This window comes from Setaria viridis, chromosome 1 (genome assembly GCF_005286985.2).
Source record: "Setaria viridis chromosome 1, Setaria_viridis_v4.0, whole genome shotgun sequence".
Lineage (NCBI taxonomy): Eukaryota > Viridiplantae > Streptophyta > Magnoliopsida > Poales > Poaceae > Setaria > Setaria viridis.
Window position 1 is genome coordinate 7,883,386 of NC_048263.2, and position 23,512 is coordinate 7,906,897.

A 23,512-nucleotide genomic window follows, 5' to 3' on the forward strand; every position below is an offset into this window, starting at 1 on the left:
ACGGAAAATCCGAACGGTTTCCCAATCTTTGATCCTTCCAGATCAGCTGATCCATGTCTGGTAGAGAGAGCGTTTCGTGCCGTCGATTGACCTCTGAATTGGTCTCTAGAGAAGGATTTGGACATATAGACGCACAAGTGGTTTCTTTGCATCGAGATCAAAAATAGTTCAATCAAATGAGGTTTTGGATCGAACCATCAAGAAAACAAAACCTGCATCACTGACCATTTTACGTGATTTGATTAAAAAAAACTCCCGCATGTAAACTCTTGCTTAGATTGTATATAAGTTCGACGATGGCAGGTTTCTTTTACAAATACACAGCACACGGCAATGAGCGCGGTGGGTTGGGTGCGCTTCCTTTTTCGCTTTCCCTTTACTGAAGTCACACGGATACAGCCAAACAGCAGCAAAATGGCAACTTTTGCCTGTGACCCATCAGCAGCAAACTCAGCATCCACACTGTTACATATACCTTCAGTTACACGGAGGGGGTTTCTGCATGCGAAAATCAGCAGCCAGCAGCCTTGAGGAAGTTGTCGTACGGGCTCGACGCCGGCAGCCTCAGGAAATGCTGCTGCTGGACGCCGGCAGCATCCTGTAACTCGCCGGCAGCCATGCTCTGCGGGTAGCCATCCAGGCTCTGCTGGAGGAACGGGTTCGTGTTCTGAAAACAAAACGTCAACAGTCAGCCTCACCCCGCCCATCCCATCCCATGTTATTTTTTTTGCCCCGATTTATCATTATGCATCGGTAAAAGGTGATTGCAAGCTTGAGATCAAGTTGATTCACACGGATTGGGCACCTGGTTGTTAGAGGTATGGCCTGCTTCGACGTGGTTAATCTGATTGTTTGGCACGATGGGCGCTTGTTTGTTGTTCTTGAAGCTCATGAGGACAGACATCTTGTGGTGCTTTCCCATAGAAAGGGCCTCGCAGTGGCTAGTCATCTCCTGGAATGGGATGTCTGGGGCCGCTGGTGCTGAGCATCTTTGGGTCTCAGATGATGTGTCATTGACCACCTGTAATACGCACATAGATGGAGGTATAAATTAACGCAGGAATCATGCCAGACAAATGGTTTTATTGTTTTTTTTTTTTGAAGAGAAACTTCCTCACTATTCAAAGTACTCCTGACTAGTAAAAGAATGAAATGTATTTTTTGGAGTAAACAAAGCTAAAAGCAAAACTGAAAAATACTTTGTTCTAGTTCAGCTATGTAACTTTTAGATCACTGGAAACCTGAATAAGATTGCATCCTATGAACATGTTCATCTCAAGTAATTAAATAAACAAAGAGAGAGGAGCGAGCAAAGAATTAAGAGAAAAAACATACAGTTTCTAGAAGTTCATCAATACTCAAAAGATTTGTTGTGAACGCAGGAATGTCTGTAGCAGTTGGTTTAGTTGCAGAGACTTCCGCAAATGTATAGTTGTCATTTGTCACATCGATAAGTTCGGCCTGCTCAAATTTTCCACGTAATTCAGAATGGAAAAAAGAAAGAGCGAGAAAAATATAGGTAATATGTCATATGTGTATACCTCTTGATAGTCAGCGTCATCACCAGGCCTTGACTCTGAATTTTTGCCAGGTGATGCAAAAAAGTGAGCACTAGTTGGACACATGTCATCAGGAGAGAAGTCAGTTAGCAGTTGACTTCTTATATCTTCTAACTCTGCCTGCAGAATTTGCAGGGAAAGCTCATCAAGACATTGCATGGAATTCAGTTCAGGCAATGTAAGAAAGCTTATATAGAATAGATAGAAAATTACATCTGGTATATATGCTATGGAATTCATAATTGCAGAGACCATGGATTCTCGAGAGTTTCTCTCTGTTAGTTCTACTGCTGAAATAGACCTCAAGGCATTTTCATTGTCCTCTGTTGAGCCATAGGATTTTGATGGGTCTTCTAGATAATCCTTCACAACCTGAAGTTTGTTCTCATGTACTAAACGAAGGAATGGATCCATCTACAACAGTTGCCATACATAAAGCTTAGCAGTTTATTAGATAGTAGGAAAGGAAACACAGGAAGCAACAAAAATGACTTGAACAACAGTAATACAAAACTAACTCATTAATGTATAATGTACTCACTATATGCTTTTCATCTGCAGAAAAAATAATTGGTGCAACTGGAAAGCAATTGGTGAATGAACTAAAAAAATGCTCCATAAAATTTGTGTTCCATTGATTAAAATATGTTCGCTTTTGGGCATTATTCTGCTAGTCATGTGCAAAGGTGCCATGGTATTTGTCATGTGTGTTAATGTAGCATCACACCAGCAGATAAATTAGTCTATTTAGCGCCTTATCTATAAGCATGTAATTCCTCAACTCCTTAGGGCTTGTTTGGATAGAGGAGGATGGAAGGGAATGAAGGGGATTGAGTCTAAAATGAACTAATTTCCTCTCCAATCCCTCCCATTCCACTTCAATCCACTAGTATCCAAACAAGGCCTTAACCATTGGTTTCAGTCAATAAGATCTCTTTTACATTGAATTCTCAGGAACCATAGTCTATTTAAAGGACAACACATTTATCTGAACAAGCAAAAGCATGAATAAACCGAGTCACACCAGTCTCTAAGTCTCTGCAGTTTTCTTCCCACTATCAACCCCCTCCTTCCCATGGTCATTCTGCATCAAGTCATCACTGTCCAACCTCACATAGACGGATGTTCACCCCCATTATGGCATTATGTATTAACATACGCGGCACACATGATATACTCGACTCTACCTAAAACAAGAACACTTGAAGAGGTGAAGGAGTGGAATTTGATCAGACATACTGTTCCATCATTGAGCATTGATTTACAAATTGGCACAAGAGGTGCCACATCGAAAGCTCTTGAAGCAAAAACAATCATGGATGTAGCCAGAGTAAACAAGGATCGACGGCGGGATGGTGGCAATGAATCTAAACAAGAATAAAATGGTTAGGTAATTATTAGAGAACCAAACTCATATCTCATTTGGTAACTGCTGAGCAAACGATAAGTAGTGGTATCCTCACCTGTTCCAAGTGAATAGCTCAGTAAAGAAAATGCAATCTGAAAGCTGGGAGAAAGAGCCTCAAAAATCGATGCCTGGAAGAGAAAGGGGGGAAATAATAAACAAAGAGAAATAATGTTCTGAGTGATGACTGATGAACATTACAAATGACTAAACAATAAACGGTATGAGAATGGTATTAACAGTGTGGAGAATAACGTTATAAACAATACTAGATTACTACCAAAGATGAGTGAAATAAAAAATAAAAATACTACCAAAGACAAGTGTGGAGCATCATACTATACGTAATCATCCTTTTTACAAAAAATAAAAAAACAAAACAGTTGGCAGGAAAACAGCAATTTTCTGCACACTCAGATAAGAATACACATTAAACAGATGACAGCTCATAAATAGAAGTACCTTTGATCCCAGAAATAATAGAAGCAAACTATAAGTATGAGCGATAGCTTCATAATTTTGAGGAGTATTTTTTGGAGAAATCGCTTGAGCCCAAATAGATGAGAGCAGAAGTGTGGCCTGATGGCTGCTTAGTCTTAACACAGTTGATTCCTGAAAGTATCGAAAAGTTCATAAAAGAATGTGAACAGCAGCAAAGCTTTGCTCAAATGTTACTAGCATGTATATTGTTGAGCACGAGGTTCAATGTTGGACTTTTTCTTGTGAGGAAAATGAACAGATGAACAGGTTGCACATTGCAGAACATACCGTGTCATTGGTTGACTCAGTCAATGAGTTTTGGCTTTCCTTTAAGGATGTAGAAGAATATTTCCGAGACGCTGAAGAAACTTCGAGGCTGTGCCTCAAGCTTCGTGAGCCTTGCAAGTCATTGGGAGCAGCAGTTTTATTGTCAATACCATGCAAAATTCTGTTCATGCTTCCTTCATGTACATTTTCTCTAAAGGAGTTCTTCTCCCATCTCAACTTATCAAACAAAGCAGCTGAAGATGAGAAGACAGATACAGCCCTCGAGAGTGTCCTCTGAACATCATGTTTTCTACGCTGATCTGGGGATTTCAAATTGGGAAAGGGAGAAACAGAAGATGGGACAATGACAACAGAAAATATACGGTGTGCAGCAACACGGGTTTCATGATCAGGGTGAACCATTGCCAAGAGTAATTGATGAAAAAGTGCTTCTGGAAATACCTGACAAGATGACATAGAATAAGTTTTTATAAAGAACATACACTAAGTATTGCTGCCAAAATGAATTCAAAGTTTGTCTGTGCTCCAACAGCATACCTTGTTCTTATACGACAAATTTGGTATAGAAGCGATTATTTGAGCTGTGCGATAAACAGCAGAGGTTGTTGCTATAGCAACAAGAGGAGTGCGTGATATGTTCTCTAGCATCACCGACATCATGTCAAGAACTGGTCCAGCATCACCTACCTGATGAACAACACAAGCTAAGTTGTGGGCTCCTATGAACTATAAGGGTAGGTTGCATGTAAAGATTTTTTTTGAACGAACGATTGCATGTAAAGATAACCATAATAATATTATGCAGACCAAGCTAAGAAGTAAGAGGCATTATATTGGCATCAAATTTGCAAGGGAATGAAAGTTAAAGAGCAGCAAGTGGCACATCATTGTAAGTTTGAGTTAGAGGGAAATTGACCTTCTTTGACAGCTGGACTATGCATTCATCAAAAGCCTTCCGGAGTTTGTCATTCCACTTTACAACCTCCAAATCTTTGCTGCCAAGAGCAACATGCAGCGTCTTTTTCATATGCCTCACAAGATCACTTATAGCACCAATGGTTGCTGCTGAAGCTTGAGCTCTTGATTGTTCTGCGAGAGCAGATATCACTTCCACAATGCTGAGTTGCATCTCAGGTTGCTTCAGTATGGCCTTGTGTTCAAGATGCTTTACTAGTATTGATATCATCAAATTAATGTGTTGCCCTGCAAAAGCCAGTTATAGATAAATAAATAAAGTAATCATGTCAATGCCAATTGTCAAAGGTCTACTTTCAGTTGTGTTTAATGAAATATGAATAGAGCACCTGAGTTTTCCATGAACATTTGCATGTCCAATAGAACACAAAGTGCAAGTCCATTCGTGGATGACCATGAATTAGTATTATCGAAGTGCCGAAATAGGGAATCCATAACACGGCGGAATGTGGTTGCCTCCCTGGACAGCGTGGCCATGTTATGCACACAGATTCTTGACCAAAAACTAGGATCTTTGGCATCTTCCCTACAAGACAGGAGTCAAATAAGAACTGCACAACAAGAGGAAATAACTAATTGAAGTTCAAAGAAGATTATCTTACATTGGCAGATGAATTCCTCCATTATCACTAACTATGCTCTTCCAAGAAGGTATAGTAGAGATGGTAAATGGAGTTGAAGCGGCATGACCCTCTATTTTAAGGATTTCCTCCACCCAATGACCACCTGGATTTTCAGTGGCTCTACTGTCATTTTGCGCCTTCTGAGGCTCATAGCTTTCCAATACTACTTGGACAACCTGAAAATTGCAGTGAAGATCAAGGATAATAATTTAATAGCACAATATATTTCCACAAAAAAATTCTCTCACAGGCAAAACAAATAGCATTCAGTAAAAAAATATAGAAGCAAAAATAGTAGTATAGGTGGAATAGGAATCGTATTGCATCTGTGAAAACACTTGAGCAATAAAGCAACCTCTTTTCTAGGTTGTACACTGCAATTCTGCGCCATACATGAGCAAACATCTAACATTGAGAAAATAATGACGGTCTGATGTTTCGAGGACAGAATATACAAGAACTACTGGAAGATGCTTACATCATCAAACTCTGACGAAATATGAGAAAGCTCACCCATAAACCAGACCTGTTCAACATATAAAATAAACAATATGTGAGCACTAGATCATATTTGGTCTGTAGTTTCCAGTGCTTTGGATTAACACCTATATTTATTGTAATAAGAATGCAAAATAAGACAAAAAATTGAGCGATCTTGGAAATATACGCAAAATTACTCAACATGGCCACGCCGCTATTGATGGCAAACACATTGCAGGATCGCAATATCTATGATGATAAACTGCTACAAATTTCTTATTGAGCTTCTTAGCCAGTTTTAGCAGAACCGTAATAATATGGAACTGCAGCTGTATACTACATACCCATGAATAGTTGCCAAGCTAATGGCTCTAAATAGTTCTTCAAGAAGCACACCTAATTGTGATGAGAATCATCATAATAAGTTTGATTGGGCTATACTTTAACACTGCAAGCAGTTTTACCAAATTGAGAACAAAAAACATAAAGAAATTGCCGCTAAAGCTACTGTGAAGGTAAGTTACCATAGCACAAAGAGATTGCAAGGCAGCTGCACGGAGTGCGTTAGCCTTCTCATCCTCCCTTACTACTTGAGAAAGTTTGCAGAGTCTTGGAACAAGTTCTTCCAAATTGAACTGATACGTACCATCCACCTGGAACCAACTCAGAATTCAGCAACTGATAAAGATGGAAATAGTCCATGAATATAGAAAGGCATCCATTGCTCACTACATAAATTGGATACCTGAGTGACAACAAAATCAAATAAGGCTTCACAGCCAATGATGCGCATGTCATCCTGCCTTGATTGATCCAAAAGTGTTTGTATGATGCTTAATAAGCTACTTGCAAGTAACGGTCTGCACTGATAAAATTAACTTTCAGATTTACAACCATTTGAAATGAACTTGCAACATGCAAATATAGAAGTTATATTCTATTTTGAAAGCCAAACATCAAGCTGTTCTTGTTTAGGATGAGATAGATCTGACGCATTGTAAACTGAACGTGAAAAATCAAGACTCACATCTGTTCTTTACAAGAGACCAATAGCCTGCGGTATATTAGCACAACTACTTTTGCATAGCCATAATGCTCACTTCTTAACTCTTTGTAACACCTTTGCTCCAAGTAATCTGTGATCTGCACAGACACAGTACGCAAGTGAAAGCAAGTCAACTGGAAGCAATGAATTGTGTGCAATCTGTAGGACACTTAAGGTGGAACAACACCCCACCTTTGGCACACGCTGGGGGTTTCTAGCAACATACTCGCACAGTTTCCCGATCCTCCTTTCATTCGGTTCGTCTTCCTGCAGCACATGATGAAATTAAGTCATGTTTTCGGATATAATCAACCACAACCCCATGTTATGTGAGGAACCCAACAGAGGTTATCACTCCATTACCATCTCCCTATTGTGGAGAGCTAGTGAATGATCAAGGGATTCCAATGATGGAGACATAGTAGCCAAACCGGGGCTCTAGGCAGCTCATAACTGGTAATGCCGCACTGCTTCTATTTCTACGCAAGGCGAAACAAAGCCAGCCTTGTGTGCCACCAGCACCAGGGAATGCAGTTGATGGCGAGCGAACAGAACCATGGAACTAACCTAAGCAGACGTGCGTAAGAATTGCCAACCTGTGATGAGGGGAATATGTCGGCGATGATCTTCTTGTAGCGCTTGACGGGCTGCCTGGAGCGGGGGCGCAGCGAAGGGCAGAGGTAGCAGAGCCCACCGCACGCCGGAAGCACCTTCCTCGACACCATCCCCGACACCGCACCGTTGAGCCCCATCCCCGACCACCCTCCGCTCGCCGGAAAACCTCCCGCCGCCGCCTCCCTGCCTCAGCCTGCAGCGTACCCGTTGGAGGCGCGCAAAATGTGTTAGCGACCCCGCACCGCAGCGGACAAGCCGAATCGAACTGCTGGCACCACCACCTGATCGGCTGAACGGAATCGGATCAGGCACAGCCGGGGCCGTGGAGAGAAGAGGGGATTACCTGCGCCTAGTTCGCGGGGAGGGATGGTGAGGCTGGACGGCGGGTGGCGTCGGCGCCGCCGATCTCCTCCGCCTCTTCCGACCTGCCTGCCTCCCCACGGCGGCGGAAGGGGAGAGCGGCGAGGAGGGGAAGAGGTGGGGGGCGACGCGCGCGCACGCACCTCGGGCTCGGTTCGGGGCAGGGGGAATCGAATTGAATTGGGTGGGGTCGGGACGTCGGGGGAAGCAATGCGACACAACGGCCGGCCGGCTCCGGGGCTCGCGCGCTCGTTTGCCACATGTGACATGTGAAGGGTGTGCGGGAAACGGTCCCACCTGTCAGCCAAGAGGTGGCCACTGGTCACCGGCCCACCGCCTTCGCACATGGCCACACGTTACATGACTTCTTGGGCTCATGCTACCGCCTGCTTCCAGCATTCACCCTTTTTCTTTTTCCAAACTCGTGCCGGCTCTAGCAAAATGTCATTGAGCAGGAGAACTTACAGATCGAGCAGGCTCCAACTGGCGCAATCTCATTGACTCGTCCCCTGCTAGTTTATTTTTAAATATATTATATTTTAAAATATAAGTAAATTTAGTTTATTTTTAATTATCTTAGCTCCTTCTAGACGTCGAATATTTTAAAACGGAATGAATGTTAGACAGCCATACCCGACGTACTACAATGGTGTCACTCCATCTACATACATGTGGAACTCGAACACGTTATGGGAACTTCCATGTTGAAGTCTCAGCACAAGCATTTGTCTTCCCAAGACACATGGATCACTCGTAGACAACAGAACCATACAAACAATTACGTACAAGATTCAGCCGTGACATAACGTTCTCTATTCTCTACATCACGGACCAACACCAACACGATCTCAGTTGCTCTGGCCCTCCATTCCCTGACCACCTCCAACTGACGACAGCACGTCCTCCGAGTCAACCACGACCTGCAAAATCGTGGAGCAACAAGAACACAGTCAGCATCAACACGCAAGGCTGAACGCTGTTTTGCATTCGGAAGTGGCAGTAAGCACTACTACTAACCTGCTGCAGATGGCTCATCAGGGCTCCGTGCAGCAGCTTCTTGAGCCGGTCGCACTGATCCACGCTGTGGCCGGCGCGCTGCATCTCCCCAAGATGGCACCACAGCCTCTCGACGGCGGTGTACGGGAACCAAGCTGCTGACATCTTTTTGCGGTGGAGGACGTCCGCTGGCCTCTGCAAATGGTTTCCAGGGGGTTTATATGTTAAGGTTGTATTCGATGAGATCGTGCATTGGGGTATTTCAGTCTGGTCGGTCCATTACCGATGACGCGAACAACTCCAGGTACTCCACCAGCAAGTTGGTTGCTTCTGCATGCCGGCCATAGTTTATGTAGAGTCTGAATAAGGCAGCAGGATCTGCCTCTTTCCCAGACATGCCCCATATCCTGTTCCCTGCCTTGTTAGTCTGAACACAAAGTGCAGCAGCCAAACCCGTCGATCAGCAACCAACTGTGTAATTGAACAACAGAGCTAGTAGATGCTATTTATCAGAAGGTCACCTTGAACATCTGAACCAACCAAAGAGGTAGCTCAATCTCGGGATCAGTATAAAGAAGCGTCTCAGCAACAACGACAGGCAACCTAGGATGCAGATCATTGTATTTCTTCTGCAAAAGGAATAAAAGTATTGACACACCAGTATAAAAAAAAGTATTGACACATAACTACTATTTGTGCAATTCATGGAGACCAGCTAGATTTTCAGACTGGCATATCAAACATGTATGCGCTATTGTTAGGAATGTAGAGAAAATATCAAACACTTCATACATTTAGATGTAGAAAAGGCATGATTCTTAAGTTGACTTTCTCTAGTTTGGAGACACTCTCAGAATATGGCTTAATCTAGTTTCAAGGTTAACATACTTCAATGTCAGTAGAAATTCAGAGCTTCAAATTCAAACTCTAATCATGGTGCGGCATAAGCTACAAATAGTGGCCAGTTGTTGGAGCCTCTGCCAGCCAGCCCCCAGACTCAGGCCCTGTTTGGATCCACCAGCTAAACTTTAGCTGGCTAAATTTAGCTGCTATGGATCCAAACAGGACCCAGCTAAATTTTAGCTGGCTAAAGATTCCTTTAGCTAGTTGAACCCAGCTAAACCCAGCTAAAGTGATAAAAGACCAAACTGCCCCTCCACCTTCCTCGGGAAAAGTATTTAAAGTGGGAGTGAGGGATAGGATAGACAAATAACTTTTCGACTACCATTTAGCTAGAGGATCCAAACACCCCTAGCTAAACTTTAGCTAGCTAAAAGAAAGCTCCTAAATTTAGCTAGCTAAACTTTAGTTGGGTGGATCCAAACAGGGCCTCAGCTGCAAACAGCCCTGCACCTAATAAGTCTATTCCGCTACTCATGAAGTAGTAACCATCGACTAATCAGAACAGAAAGACCGTTCATACAAACATCAAATAGTTGCAGGACACAAAAAGTTATAGTCTACTATTCCTAAAGAACCCGTACCAGAAAAAAAAAACAATATTTTCATATGTTTTGCCGCTGCTGACTGACTTTCTCAAATAGGTCAACAGTAAATATAGTTCAACAAAGTATATTGGATATTCCGAACTTAAACAAATGTAATAAAAGGAGGCCATTCAAATAAGCACTGACGATGCAAACACACAACAGAGGAGAAACAGGAAAGTCACATACCATAAATAGTTCAAGGGTGTCCCAGTGGCAGTTTCCCTGCAGCTGTTGGGTCACAGCAATACTCTTAATGTTGCCATCCCATGCATCATCCTCAGAAGAAGGCAGCACTAGCAGTTGTTTACTGTCAGTCAAATTTCTCCTGTAATTAGGTTACAATATCTCACGTCAGTAATTAAAAGTATTACTAGTTAGTACAATAACATACCCAACATACCCTGATTTATCTGATCTGTTTGGGCAGCACTGTTGCGCAATAGCTGAAAAGACACGCTCCAATTCCCTACAACCGAACAATTGAGACAAAAGCTACAGTCAGATTGATGCAGAGACACAAAACTAGGGCATGGCAAACAAGCCATTAATACAAGACTACAGGTAAAAAGAACGAATAAGAAAATCCGAGCCACCTTTTCATTCCAGAGTCCTTCCAAAATTTGAGCACGATTGTGAAGGCCAGGTCATACAATTTCTCGTTTATAAGAATATCCATCAGGGACTCAATAGATTGGCTTTCTGTAGTCACAAAGAAACAGATTTCAGTGTTAATTCTTAAAGATTGTTTAAGACATGGACCCTTATAAATTCTAGTAATAAAGACCTATGAATAGTTTTGGACATGCCTGAAAAATTGAATGTTGATTTCACAGTGCTGAGCATAAACTGTGCTTTCGTTAATGTGTATTCCTTTTCAAGGATTTCAATGTCAACACAAAATTGCAATCGAGAAAGCTCAGAATCTGTGCCAAAAGCCACTGCAAACGGAGAATAAAAGTTAAATCAAGTGCTTGCTGTGCAGTGCCACATATCAAACAGCAGTTAAAAAGTCTGACAAAACATACAATTCTCCATCAAAAGATTCCGAGGCCTTTTACTTGGAGAAATTTGATCATCAGCTTCACAAACAGAATCAAGCCATGCAAACGAGGGATCAACAAGCTGCAATGCGTTGATAGCAGCAGATAAAGCATGCAACCTCTCTTGCAACACGTGAGGAAGTTGGCAGCTGCCACCTGCATTACCCTCTCTATTCAATCTAACGAAGTACCTGTACATGTATCCAGCTGCCTTCCTCCAATTGTTCCTGTATGCTTCAAATGAATAAAGAACCTTGTAGAGATTCGGCCTAGAAGATAGATCTGAGCGCTCAGCCTGTGAAACCAAAAAATAAGAATGAAATGGCAGGAAGCAATAGGCACAAAGATTGGGCTATTCTGATAAAGGTTGTGGGATAGGGAGGGAGAGAACCTTCCAGAAGAGCTCTTGCTCCACTTTCTCTACCAAACCAGTGAATGGAATCTCTCCGTTGCAAAGAACCTATTTCCACAGACAAGAGACAATTTTAAGCTCCAATCTAGCAGCGAACATCCCTTGCATTAAATGAAAAGGAAGGCAACTGGATAACACAAACAAAGACAACATTTTATTTTTATGATTTTTAGTTAATGACGCCAGAGGAAATCCTGCCAACATGTATTGCATACAATTAAAGATTTTTAGCTCATAAGGTTTAGAGGAAAGCCTGCTAGATTGGTCAACATGTCTTGCATACGATAAAATAAATAAAGACAGAAAAAATGCTCAAACACAACAAAAAGCATCCAAGTCATATGATTTTAGGAGTAGTTAAAGGAGCCAGCTTCATCCGTTAACAATACCTTGCATAAAACGGAAAACAATTGAGTAGCTAACACAGAAAATGGCACAATAATAACTTTTTTTAACAAAATTTAGAACAAACCCTGTTGGACAACATTCCCCACAATACAACCCCCAGTATAAGAATACCAAAAATGTAGAACACAATCAAGTGTGCTAGATCATGCCAACCATGAAGCTACAAGTCCTATAGTACCTATGTATGGCATGTAAACATGCATCATGGCCACTAGCTATAACACTTTGTAAATCACCCACCAACCTAGGACCCAATTGCTGCATAGGTACTAGTACTACAGTCCACCCTAAAACACTAAAGATGTACATTGACATTGCCGAAAAAAATGGTAGATTATCCATTTCATGTGGTGAAGAATAAGGGCAAATGAGCAACTTGATATGCCAAACCTTTGTCTCCCCAAGCTCACAAAGAACTATGATGAAACGCCTCAAACAGATATATTTGCTATCATCATCTGGGTTTGAGATTATTGCGCAGTATGCATCTTGAAAGTTTTTCAAATCCAAGCTGTACTTGAATACATTAGCCCATAGTCGTCCTTTAATCATTGCTGCAGTCTCCGGAAGGCTCTCGGCTTCAGTTCCATTATCTAAATCAACAATGTTGTCAACTTGTTCAAGAGCAGCAAGAGCAAACTGGCACGCCCCCTCGCTCATGGAGTGCTGCTCAAAAATTTGCATTGCCCACTCATAGTAATGAAGTCTCCACAAAGAAATAGATCTGCATTCCCCTGAAGAAAAGCTAAACAGTTAAGAGTATAAATTAAATGGAGTATAGATACAACAAGCAAAAGTAGGAGAATTATGTCACCTGAAACTTGAAACCCTGTTTCCAAAGAAAACTTCTGCAGAGCCTTTGAAGCTTCATGGCCGGATGCAGCTCTGTTTTCCAAAGTAATTGTCAAGTTAACACCAGAGAAAGAGCCAACCAGTAGCCCATCATTACAAAAGAGATTAGCAATATAAAAAAGAACCAGCCAATGAGACAGGTATTTGCATCCCAAGTGTTTTATTTAGATTTCCGATCCTTTCAGGACTCCATCGTTTTTTAGTCCCATTTGTACCCCAACCCTCCAAAAAGTAAACTAAAACATGCCTGCAGTTTTTTTATTTTAAGGTGGGTTTAACAGTGAAATACCTTTGATCTGATAGCAGAAACTAATAGATGGTGCTGCCTCAGTTCTGAACTAGTAGTTTCACAGAACCCAGGGAACTAGATAACTAAAATTGAATGAAGTGACCCATACCAGAAGAAATGTTAACTTAAATCATTTAATTGCTTGCTTGACAATCCCTTACCTGATGATAGCAAGCAAGCTTAGTTACTTGTTGTTTCTAAAGCAACATGCAATCCCCTTCCTTTTCAAAGCACACTAACCAATAACAGCCAGTGAGACTAATGCAATCATATTATTTTCAATAGCTCAGTAACATATATGTTTATGTAATATATTGTTTGTACAGGATCACAATAAGAAAATTAAATTATTGCTGCCCCCAACCAATAAAGATGGTTTCCAGAAATTTGCTGTTTGGTAATCAATAAGGCTCAATGCACAAGTTCACATAGTGAAAAGGTAGTACCTGAAAAAGCATCGGATAGCATCATGAACCTTGGATTCTCTCAAAACTGTATTTGCTTCATCATGTGCAAGCATCAGAAGGCAAAATCCATTAAGATGAAGATATGCTGAACATGCAGTATCTGCGTCCTGACCAGTACGGGATACTTTCTCATTGTTCAAGTATGTTTCCAGAATTCCCAGCAGATTCTATAAGAGAGGAATATGAGAGCTTATCTTATATTGTATAAATAAAGAAACATCACATAAAACCAAAGTATGCTTCTAATGAATTTTTAGACCACAAACAAATATTGTACCTGAGCAGCTTCATATTGACCATGGCGGATGAGAACTGCCGATAGATTAATTGTGGAACCCAAGAAAGTCTGTACACAATCAAAATTTCCTCCACCCATAATCAAACTACTAAAACTCCTTACGAGATTGATTACTTCCACTGGACTAGGAAAACAATGTGACATAACACCGACTCGAGGAGATATTGGAAAATCAAGTAAACAAGCCAATGTAAAATCAGAGCAGCCAAGCTTTCTGTGCAAAGACAGCTCATCTACTTTACCTGTAAAAAAACAAGTAACAATAGACATTTTTTTTAGAACAGCATGCGCAAGCAAGCTTCAAGGATTTATATAAAAGAATACAAATTGAGAGTTATAAGCAACTTGTATCTACTTGCAGAGCACAATCAGCTATCAGAAATTTAATAAAATGGGGAGGTGCAGTGTACAGGCTGACACAACAGATATAGAAATTCCACATCTAATTTCTTAGACACCTATCCACATGGTTTATGACTTTACGCTTCAAGATATCTCACAATTTCTTGATGCAAAATATTCAACTTAATTGTTATTGAAGCTAAAACACATTAAATTTTGATACACGGGATATTAGTTATCCAAATTTCTTTGACAACAGTTGCCAGAACATGTACATAAATATAGCATCACATTCACTTCCCCATTTAAATTTGTATGTAAGCTATTGTAGAGCACTAATCTGTCATCAGTTACAAATGCAGGACCACAAATTCCTGCATGATTTGTTTGCTAGATTGCTAGTGGAGCGCAAATTTGGCTATCCCTCAGAAACAAAGAAATCATAGCTCAGTCTTGGGAGGGTGAGAAAACAGCACATATATGTAGTTTGCCCAGAACAGTAAATTGGGGCAAGCTGAGGAATGACAGTCAATTGCCAATAAGCTACTAAAATTTAGGCTCTTTGCTCTGAATGAAAAATTGAGCTAGACTCTGTCCTTTACAATCAGATGCAAGGCACCACAATAGCCTTGTTCTCAACATTTTTGCAGTTGGACAAAGAAGACATTATGTTTAATGCAATCAATAAAATGAATAAAAAGTAGTGAATGCGAAGTTAACAACACATTCTTTGGAATCTTGCACAGGAAGCATACATAAACCAGTTTAGAGGTCTTGAAGGAGCTTGTACAGTTAGTTAATGTAGATTCAAAACATCACAAGAAGCCAGGGTGTGCATTGTTGATTGTCCTATGAAACATACTAGATGTGATCACACAAAAGTGTCCCTAGAATACAATTGCCAAAAACCTTATGCTGTTATGCATGCCATATTGCCATTACAAAACATCAAAATGACAGATCTAATGTCCTCTGGTGTGGACTCGTAATAGCATCATAAAACAGAGCACAATAAGACACTAAAGGAAGTGGTAGGGTGCCCATTCAAAATATGCATATCAACACCATAGGTAAGAAAAACATTAGATATTTTAGGCAATCATTACCAAGCTGAAGAGAAGAAAGTTGATAGCTAAAATCTTCAATGGTTGGTGGTGATGTTGGTGAGATTCCTACAAAGTGGAGAACAATCCATTGTCCCAATATGTCTTGAATCATTGGGAACAACTTCAGTTTTATTCTGGCAACATCACTTTGCAACAAGGAGACCTGATTCAGAAATTATTATTATCAAATGAAAAAATAATATATACCATTGAAGAACAACTGTATCAATGAAGATGAAGACTCATTAATTTACAATTTTACACCCCATAAGAAAAGGTGAAAAGATTAAAGAAAGACATTGTCACTTAATATTTGCACGTGGAATTAACTTTTTTAGCCCACAGGCCTAAGGCCACTACAATGAGGTCATTCTGAAAGGACATATAAATACCAAATATTCACCAACATGACTGTTAGACCATAACAATTGTTGGTAGTTAGCCATATGTTATGTGCATAAGCACCACACAATATTCATTGCTATTTAACTTTCCAGTTGCAATATCACAAAAGGCAATCCAACAATCCCAGTATTTGTGTAAGTTCTTGAGAGTTCTGACCAGCTATTGCAAGTTACAGTTGAGACAAGGAGGCAAGCATGCTCATGCAGGCTAAAAATGCAGCAATAATGTGAGTACTTGGTAGAGGAAGCAAAGTTTAAGTTATGGTACACGGCAGACAGAAATATCAAATGTCAAAAAGGTATAGCATACCTGCCCACCAACACCAACCAGATAACTGAGGAACAGAAATAGATCAAAAGCAGACTCAAACATCGTCCTTGCAACCTGTGAAGTAGCTTGAACTAATAACACAGAATTTACATTACAAACTCTCTTTGATTCATAGTCTTGTACGTTGATGTTTGTGTTCAAACACTTCATAAACTTCTCGATCACATCGAATACCACGGACCAGGATGCGGATCTTGATCGCAACTTATGAAAAGATAGTAACATATCAACAGAAAACTTCCTTTGACTTTTGTGAGCCGCCTGCCTTCTTTCTACATAAGCATCCGTTCCAAGTAATGTAACGAGGGATGAGGATGATTGAGGACTAAAACCAGTCTCTAGAATCTTTACTATTTGCGAAGCAATTTCATCAGATGATATAACAGAACTGATAAGGGACTCGTAATATATTGCAGTGGAAGATCTCCCCAGCAGATGGTGTATATGGCCCATGCACCTAAGGACTTCATTGAGAAGTTCAATGTCAGCATCCATTAAGTTCATCCCTAGGTCATCAATATTGCGCAGTTCATCGGATGAACCTGAAATGTTAGGCTAGTTAGCATTACTTAATTACTCTCAACTGCTAAGATGAAAATTTATTGCAAATTACTAGGACAGAATCAAACCATAAATAAGCATCTCCACACCCTCCAAACAACGGAACAGGGAAAATGAACCCTTTCTTATCAAACCAAACACTTCTTTGTTAGTATCAAGAAGCAACCCATATGGCCTATTATTCCAGCACCAATTGTGGAGATATCGTGCACAGAATTTTTTCCAGTGATAGGCTGTAGCACTCGCTGTCTGTGAACTTACCTAAAACCAAAATAAATCTGGAAATTCAGCTATAAAGACGAACTAGACATTAGAAGTCTTAAAAGTACAAAAGAAGCGACAAGATAAAAAAGGAAGATTACCTCTTGTTCTATAATGGATAATATCTCTTTTCGTAGTCCATTAGCTGTAAGTGACTGGAACTCAGAATCTGACAGAAACCTTTTGTGCTCTAATAAGGTTTCACGAAGAGCAGAACAGTGGTTTACTCCTGGTTGAAGTAGCCTCCGCAGAAACATAGATGAAATAAAAGTGAAAGCCTGTTCCTACAGATACCAAAGATGTATAGATAGCTAAAGGACATTGAACTCCAGTCACAGAACACACACCAAAAAAAAGGTGGAGCTAAAATGCATGGAAGAGTTCTGAAATCTACACAACATATTCTTCAACCATATAGAAACTATCATCTGAACAATGACATTTCACTTGAAAAGAAAGATTCTAAATTTGCTGATTAAACTAACCATTTTGAGACTTATAAGATCAAAATGAGCCAATGGGCAAAGTGGAGGGATCAAATTGGTGACAACTGACAACCCTAAATTAAAAAACGGAAATTGCAATGAATATGTAATTATAAAGAGAAATGCATGACACTTGAGAATAATTATACTGCCTAAGAATCTCTGGAGTTTCAGTGATCAAGTGTATTAGAATTAAACATCCATCAGTAGATCACTCAGTTTACCAGAGACGATAACAAAAACCTAACAGCAATGCAAAGTAGCAAGCCCATGATTCAAGTTGAACATAATTCATTATAATAAATGATAAAATCATCAGAGAAACATATCTGTGTGTTCCAGATGAAATTAGAACTATGAACAAAATCATAAGGAAATTACAGCTACCTTCAAGGAGGAGAACACTGAATCAGCTGTCCAGACCAAATCATCCAATGCATTGTCTGAACTTTGAAACAATTGCTCACTGATAGCGTCTTCTTGTAGCACATAAGAGCAAATTTTCTCACTGCAACATTTTGCATTGCAAATAAAATTTGGCCAATCAATTAGCATTACTTGATATAATAATTTAATCACTGTGTCCAGAATTTACATAAGAAAAGGAAATCAAATACTGTATAGAATTTTGAGAAAAGCACGGAGGTAGAAGATAAAAGGTGACAAATCCAACTATATCATGATGCAATAAACTGGGATAAAAAAGCCAACAAGCAAGTGAAAGTGGTTAAGAAATTAACTGGTTAATATGATAAACTGATATATGGGCTTGATGAGTGGTGAACAATTCACCACAGATTAAGCCAATGTTTATACATGTGCACATCTGAATATTCCCAAGAATTTATGGAGGTATAATATGGTATTGCGTGCGTTTACAAATTTCTGTTCAGAAAGTTGATAATGTATGTAATACAAAGAAAGGTAGAAAACACAAATCAAAGACTGCCACGTATTTCTGTACTAATATATGTTAGTTAGCTGACCTTTTGTACAGTTTTTTCAGGGCACCTTTTGTACAGTTGATGATATGTACTTATATACTGATTGAGGTCATTAAAATAAGAGATGCTTAGTTCATGTTTCATGGTGCGACAGATGTTATGAAACAAATTACAAGTCTACCAGTGGTTGAAGGATTGCAATGGAACATGGTGACAACAATGAGGTACAACGGACTTACGCTTTGGTGTCATACTGCAATATTTCATACAGCATCGATCCAAATTCTTTAAGTATCCAAAGCTTGTCCTTGCCTATTTTCAAGTCGACAAGCTTCCCCTGAGTAAGGAGGTTGGAATATTAGCTAATGAGGGAATATGTTTTTAACGTGTAAGGAATGATGATGCATCAATGTTGTTTTCTATAAGCATGCATAAAAATATGAAATATTGAAACTCCACAGAATAACTATGATTGGTTGATTCATTTCCAATTAGTTAAGTAGATGGAGATCTTACAAAAAAATAAAGTTTGTTGATGTCGATGCCGATAAACTAAATAAAACTAAACCATATATCACCCCCACAGTTGCGCTTTACCTCCAGCAAAGGTACAGTAGAAATTGAAGGTTCAGGAGAGAATGGGAACTTTTCCCCAGTAGAAAAACTGAAGCCATACAATGCAACATGATCACAATCTTGAACCTTCAAAAAGACACAATGCTAACCAGTCAGCTACTTCCAGCAATAATGATGGAAAAAAAAAAAACAGTTCTTGTCACATTATGTCACTGTACAATGGAACCCACTATAGAGAAAATAGATTTCATGAATTGACAAATATGAGCACAAGTAAAGCATAGATCAACAGATCCAACATTTAAATATAAGATAATCACCAGGTCAAGGTTATATAATCCAGAGCTAGTAAATATCACCATCTTATAAACTGAGGGGACCACAATGTTTCACAGTAATTATGTCACCTGTTAATACTATATACCAACCAGGGCAAGCCCAAAATTAAGTCCACAACTGCCATCACCAATCTGCCCAGCTCCTCTTGCTCAATAAGGTTAAAAAAGTTTTCTTTACTCTCAATACATTAAGATCATGTGGTTAACCAATGACGCTAGTCCAATCAAGTAAGAAAACACTGGCAAGGCACAGCTTGCAAGTTTAGTCTTTGAGCATTGTATGTGTATTGAATACACTTCTGATTCACAATAAACCTAGAATAGAGGATTCTGTTACCATTTCCAAACAGTGGAGTTACCTAGTAACATCTACAACCGTAGGTTTTGTTCTCATGTTGCATACATGTAGATTTGTGAATGGCGAATGAGCAAGTAAATAACTGCTGAGATAACATTCTAGGCATACCACAGTGTTCTGATGCAGAACTGCCAAAGATATCATTTCTTGATCATCATCGGCCTCACCAACCCATAGTCTGGACGGATGGCCTGGCATAAAGAGAAATTGTCAACAATTTTGCCGAACAGAAGACTTCACAGAGGACATCCCTATATTGCGATGCATCGACAAAGCACACCTACAGTTGTTTATTCATGAAAATCACAAATCTTTATGCATCTCAAATTGCTTAACCATACCCATCCCTTGAGTCTTAGAACTATTGCAAACAAATGAAACCCACATTTTAGTTACAATTGGCGCCCACTGCTTTTCCACGTTCAAAGCAATGTCACTGAGCTCACTGAAACAACCATTTACAAATATAAAGCTATCATCAGCCCACCACAAAAATGTTATCAGTTATCTAGTACCTAGTATAGACATGGGTGTCAGCAGCTTGGATATGAGACTGGAAGCAGGACGGACTTAAGGTTGTGATTGTGGCTTGCACAGCACGCATTGCATGTATTGTAAATACAGCAACATTGTTTAAAAATAACCATAACACAATTATCACCAGTTCAGAAGGACAGGATCAAGAGGATAGCAAGTAAAGAGAACATAGGCATTACCTTCAATATCATTTGAGCAAACATTATAGTTGAGAAGTTTCGTGTGATTATCCCATATGCGCAAATGTCCATCTAAATGAAGAACAAATAACAGGTCCCTTTCATTTACGACAGTTGCCACTATATCCTGCACAGGACCCACAGTCCTGGTTCTGCAAAATAATGTAGACAAATTGCATGCAAAAAGGTAAAAAAACAAAAAAATATGTAATATGAAATGTAGATCAACTAAAGAAGCTTTAAAATAAACGGAACTCCATTCACATATAACAAAATGCTACTTGCAACAGTAAATGGGAGTGCAAATTGAGTTGGACTAGCATATGAACATTGCACAGTCAGATCCTACTTCCTAGACTATGGAAGTTTCTGAGAAGAGCTATACAGGATACAGCAGGGGCAAAGGCTAAAGGCCAAACATGAAAACAGTGGATGTTCTAGCAACAATTCTCATGTAGCTAAGCTATTAATCCTGTTTTCATTGCTTGGTGGAGTTTCATAAGCAAAGTAGTACCTCGACATGAGAGTCCATAAACGCCCAATCCCAGCATCATCTCGCAGCTCATTCAAGAAGCCTACAGTAGAAGACAATAACTGTCAGAAACCTTGGGGAGAGCTACAGCAGGCTCCGAGTCCAATCATCTACTCCCTTTGTTTCAAATTGTAGGTCGTTTTGGCTTTTCTAGGTTCATAGATATTATTATGCATCTAGACATGCACCATGTCTAGGTGCATAGCAAAAACTAAGCACCTAGAAAAGCTAAAACAACCTACAATTTGGGACGGAGGGAGTAGAACACAATAAATCCGAAACAGTGATTTTGCTACTGCGAGTAGACATTAGAGGACATGCCTGGTGAGTTTGGAGCTAACTTGCCAAGACTGTAAGAACAGATGGACCCATCTTGCCGACCAATCACTATACATCCTGGCTTTGCTGTTACTGCTGTAACCTTTGCACTCTGAGCATGAGTTTGGAGACTAAACTCAACTATATCATCCTGATGCAGTACTGAACCAGATACGTAAGAAAATGGGCTGCGTAAGTGGCACAAGATAGCAACCCCAGAAACAGTAAGCGCATATAACATATATACAAGCTCCCCTCGCCTGTGACCCTGCATTACCATGGAAGGGATTAGTCTGGTCCCTAAGGTTCCGGAAAGTTACCGAAAATAACAATTGGCATGAGATATCAGGAATGAGCCAACCTCTCGTTCACATAAAAAGGCAAATGGACATAGCGCCTCCTGGAAGACCAACCGCAGTCCAGAGCTAGGGAACTCCTTGGAAGCGCCAAGTTCAATGACCTCTAGCACATTTAGGTGTTCCTCGTGAATCCTCCTGTAAGACAGAATCCATAAGCTCCCTTCAGAAAATTACCACCTACTATGAACCTAGGGTTTCTCTGAACGTGGCAACTGGCAAGCACCACAGCAATACCGAGTGTGCACTTAAGTTCTAGTTGTACAAGGATTCATCTCACAGGACCATGATAACAACCAACTCCGAAAGCGCAAACTATTGTAAGCTAAATCTAATCTGCGGGATGTTGAGCTAACAAAATGCGGCACTCATCCGAACAGAACAACAATACAGCTCGAAGAGGTGAGGAGAAGCCACACATACCACGAGAGGTAACACTGAGAATCTCCCAAAGGGATGATATGGCATCCCGAGGCGGCGCGCGGAGGCACGCAGACGAAGGGATCGGCGGAGCTCGCCGGCGCGGGTGAGGAGGAGGGGACGGTGAGGTCGATCCACCGCAGTTTGTCAGAACCGGGGATGGGGACCTCAGCACCAACGATCCTTCGGGTGGCGGGGGCGGCCATAGCTGCCTCGCCGTCGCCGTCGTCGCCGGCGGCGGCCGCGGGAAAGAGGGTTTTGGAGATAGTGGGTTTTTTGGGCGGCGAGGTGGAGCGTGATGAGTTGGGAGCAGGGAGAGACGGAGAGTTGGGGAGATGCCGAATTGGGCCTTTCTTAGATTTTCCTTTTCGTATCTGGGCTTTAGCAGTTTAGCCCATCTCAAGAGAGATGAGAGAGAGAGAGAGAGAGAGAGTTTTCCCAAAAAAAATAAATGGAGAGGATGGGATTACAGTAAGTTAATACAATACGTGAAATCAGGTGTATTAGCTTTCAAATTTTCTAAAAACATATAGTTCATTTATTCTACCTTATTCAAATACGTGGATCCAAAAAATATATAATATTTTAAGATCATTTTTTGCTAGAGTTAATATCATTCTTAACTTCAAGCCTATTGTTTTTAGTAGAAAATCGGAAATACATGGAGTATTGGCCTATTGGGTATACGCAAGCAAGCAATGGAGCAAGGAAAGCAACAGGATTGTCATTGTTTTCTTTTCTTTCTTTTTGCTACGGGATCTTTTTTTTTCTAAAGTTAATATCATTCTGAACTTCAAGCCTATTATTTGCAGTGGAAAATAAAAAATACATGGAGAATTGGATATACACAAGCAAACAATGGAGAAAAGGCAAGCAAGCAATGGATCTAGGAAAGCAACATGAATATAGGATCGCCATTGGTATTATTTTGATTCTGATTTGTCAAAGATTGATGTGGATACAACTAGGTATTATTGCAGCTTTTATAGGGATATTCTCGATTTACTAGTTTAATTTGCTCAACCAGGCAACTCCTAATCCGACATTGTCGATGAGCTCGATCTGCAAAGAAGAGTCACTATTCCAGCATAGGTAGGGCACATCTGAATAGTAGAACCTCTTACTATCTCAAAGTTGTCAGCGGGTTTACTAAATGTCATCTTTTTAGTAGCTATGTACTTCTATTTATGATATATGTATATTGTAAAATCTCTGGAAAACTAAGACTAAGTATAGTCCTATAAAATTTACATAAGAACCCTAAATTTCGTCTAACAACTTTAAATTCTGATAAAAAGAAGTTTAATTTATACCTTTAAACCTAGTATTGGATCATGTATTTTTGTTATTATCTCTAACCTCAATATTCGAGGTACACTGTC

The 23,512-nt window shown here is 40.1% G+C and overlaps 2 protein-coding genes across 3 annotated transcripts; both read right to left on the bottom strand.

Annotated features, from left to right (window-relative positions):
- Nucleotides 1-257: 257 nt before the first annotated feature.
- LOC117864524 (protein SEMI-ROLLED LEAF 2) lies at nucleotides 258-8,010 on the bottom strand. Of its 2 annotated transcripts, XM_034748664.2 has the most exons (20): nucleotides 7,814-8,010; nucleotides 7,452-7,663; nucleotides 7,048-7,122; nucleotides 6,838-6,953; nucleotides 6,556-6,670; nucleotides 6,335-6,463; nucleotides 5,809-5,856; nucleotides 5,310-5,506; nucleotides 5,037-5,233; nucleotides 4,649-4,935; nucleotides 4,270-4,419; nucleotides 3,733-4,173; nucleotides 3,427-3,576; nucleotides 3,023-3,095; nucleotides 2,799-2,926; nucleotides 1,773-1,973; nucleotides 1,542-1,679; nucleotides 1,336-1,461; nucleotides 806-1,021; nucleotides 258-667 (listed from the first exon to the last, which is right to left on the bottom strand). In XM_034748664.2, exons 2-20 carry the CDS (start codon nucleotides 7,605-7,607, stop codon nucleotides 512-514), a joined length of 3,099 nt encoding a protein of 1,032 aa, XP_034604555.1. In that variant the 5' UTR covers nucleotides 7,608-7,663; nucleotides 7,814-8,010; the 3' UTR covers nucleotides 258-511. The 2 variants fall into 2 exon arrangements, with proteins under 2 accessions (XP_034604555.1, XP_034604562.1); XM_034748671.2 differs by lacking the exons at nucleotides 7,048-7,122; nucleotides 7,452-7,663; nucleotides 7,814-8,010 and having other exon boundaries at nucleotides 6,556-6,675; nucleotides 6,838-6,959.
- A 459-nt stretch (nucleotides 8,011-8,469) lies between these two features.
- Nucleotides 8,470-22,456, bottom strand: LOC117864516 (nuclear pore complex protein NUP160). The gene is made up of 27 exons (XM_034748653.2): nucleotides 22,134-22,456; nucleotides 21,716-21,848; nucleotides 21,358-21,622; nucleotides 21,019-21,079; nucleotides 20,505-20,656; nucleotides 19,897-19,979; nucleotides 19,114-19,218; nucleotides 18,756-18,853; nucleotides 17,960-18,080; nucleotides 17,189-17,371; nucleotides 16,895-17,087; nucleotides 16,245-16,807; nucleotides 15,531-15,693; nucleotides 14,062-14,324; nucleotides 13,764-13,951; nucleotides 12,991-13,061; nucleotides 12,567-12,910; nucleotides 11,748-11,816; nucleotides 11,342-11,651; nucleotides 11,123-11,254; nucleotides 10,910-11,015; nucleotides 10,717-10,782; nucleotides 10,503-10,641; nucleotides 9,348-9,455; nucleotides 9,110-9,253; nucleotides 8,848-9,021; nucleotides 8,470-8,750 (listed from the first exon to the last, which is right to left on the bottom strand). Exons 1-27 carry the CDS (start codon nucleotides 22,334-22,336, stop codon nucleotides 8,679-8,681), a joined length of 4,509 nt encoding a protein of 1,502 aa, XP_034604544.1. The 5' UTR covers nucleotides 22,337-22,456; the 3' UTR covers nucleotides 8,470-8,678.
- Nucleotides 22,457-23,512: the final 1,056 nt, after the last annotated feature.

Excerpts from the sequence above, each read along its gene's own strand:
- LOC117864524 (XM_034748664.2), bottom strand. The coding sequence starts at position 7,607 with ATGGGGCTCAACGGTGCGGTGTCGGGGATGGTGTCGAGGAAGGTGCTT. Across the intron at positions 6,954-7,047 it reads ACCCCCAGCGTGTGCCAAAG|ATCACAGATTACTTGGAGCA; the intron begins GTGGGGTGTTGT and ends GTGTCTGTGCAG. Across the intron at positions 6,671-6,837 it reads GTCTCTTGTAAAGAACAGAT|ACCGTTACTTGCAAGTAGCT; the intron begins GTGAGTCTTGAT and ends TTATCAGTGCAG.
- LOC117864516 (XM_034748653.2), bottom strand. The coding sequence starts at position 22,336 with ATGGCCGCCCCCGCCACCCGAAGGATCGTTGGTGCTGAGGTCCCCATC. Across the intron at positions 21,080-21,357 it reads GTTAGCTCCAAACTCACCAG|GCTTCTTGAATGAGCTGCGA; the intron begins GCATGTCCTCTA and ends CTTCTACTGTAG. Across the intron at positions 19,219-19,896 it reads TTCTGCATCAGAACACTGTG|GTTCAAGATTGTGATCATGT; the intron begins GTATGCCTAGAA and ends GTCTTTTTGAAG.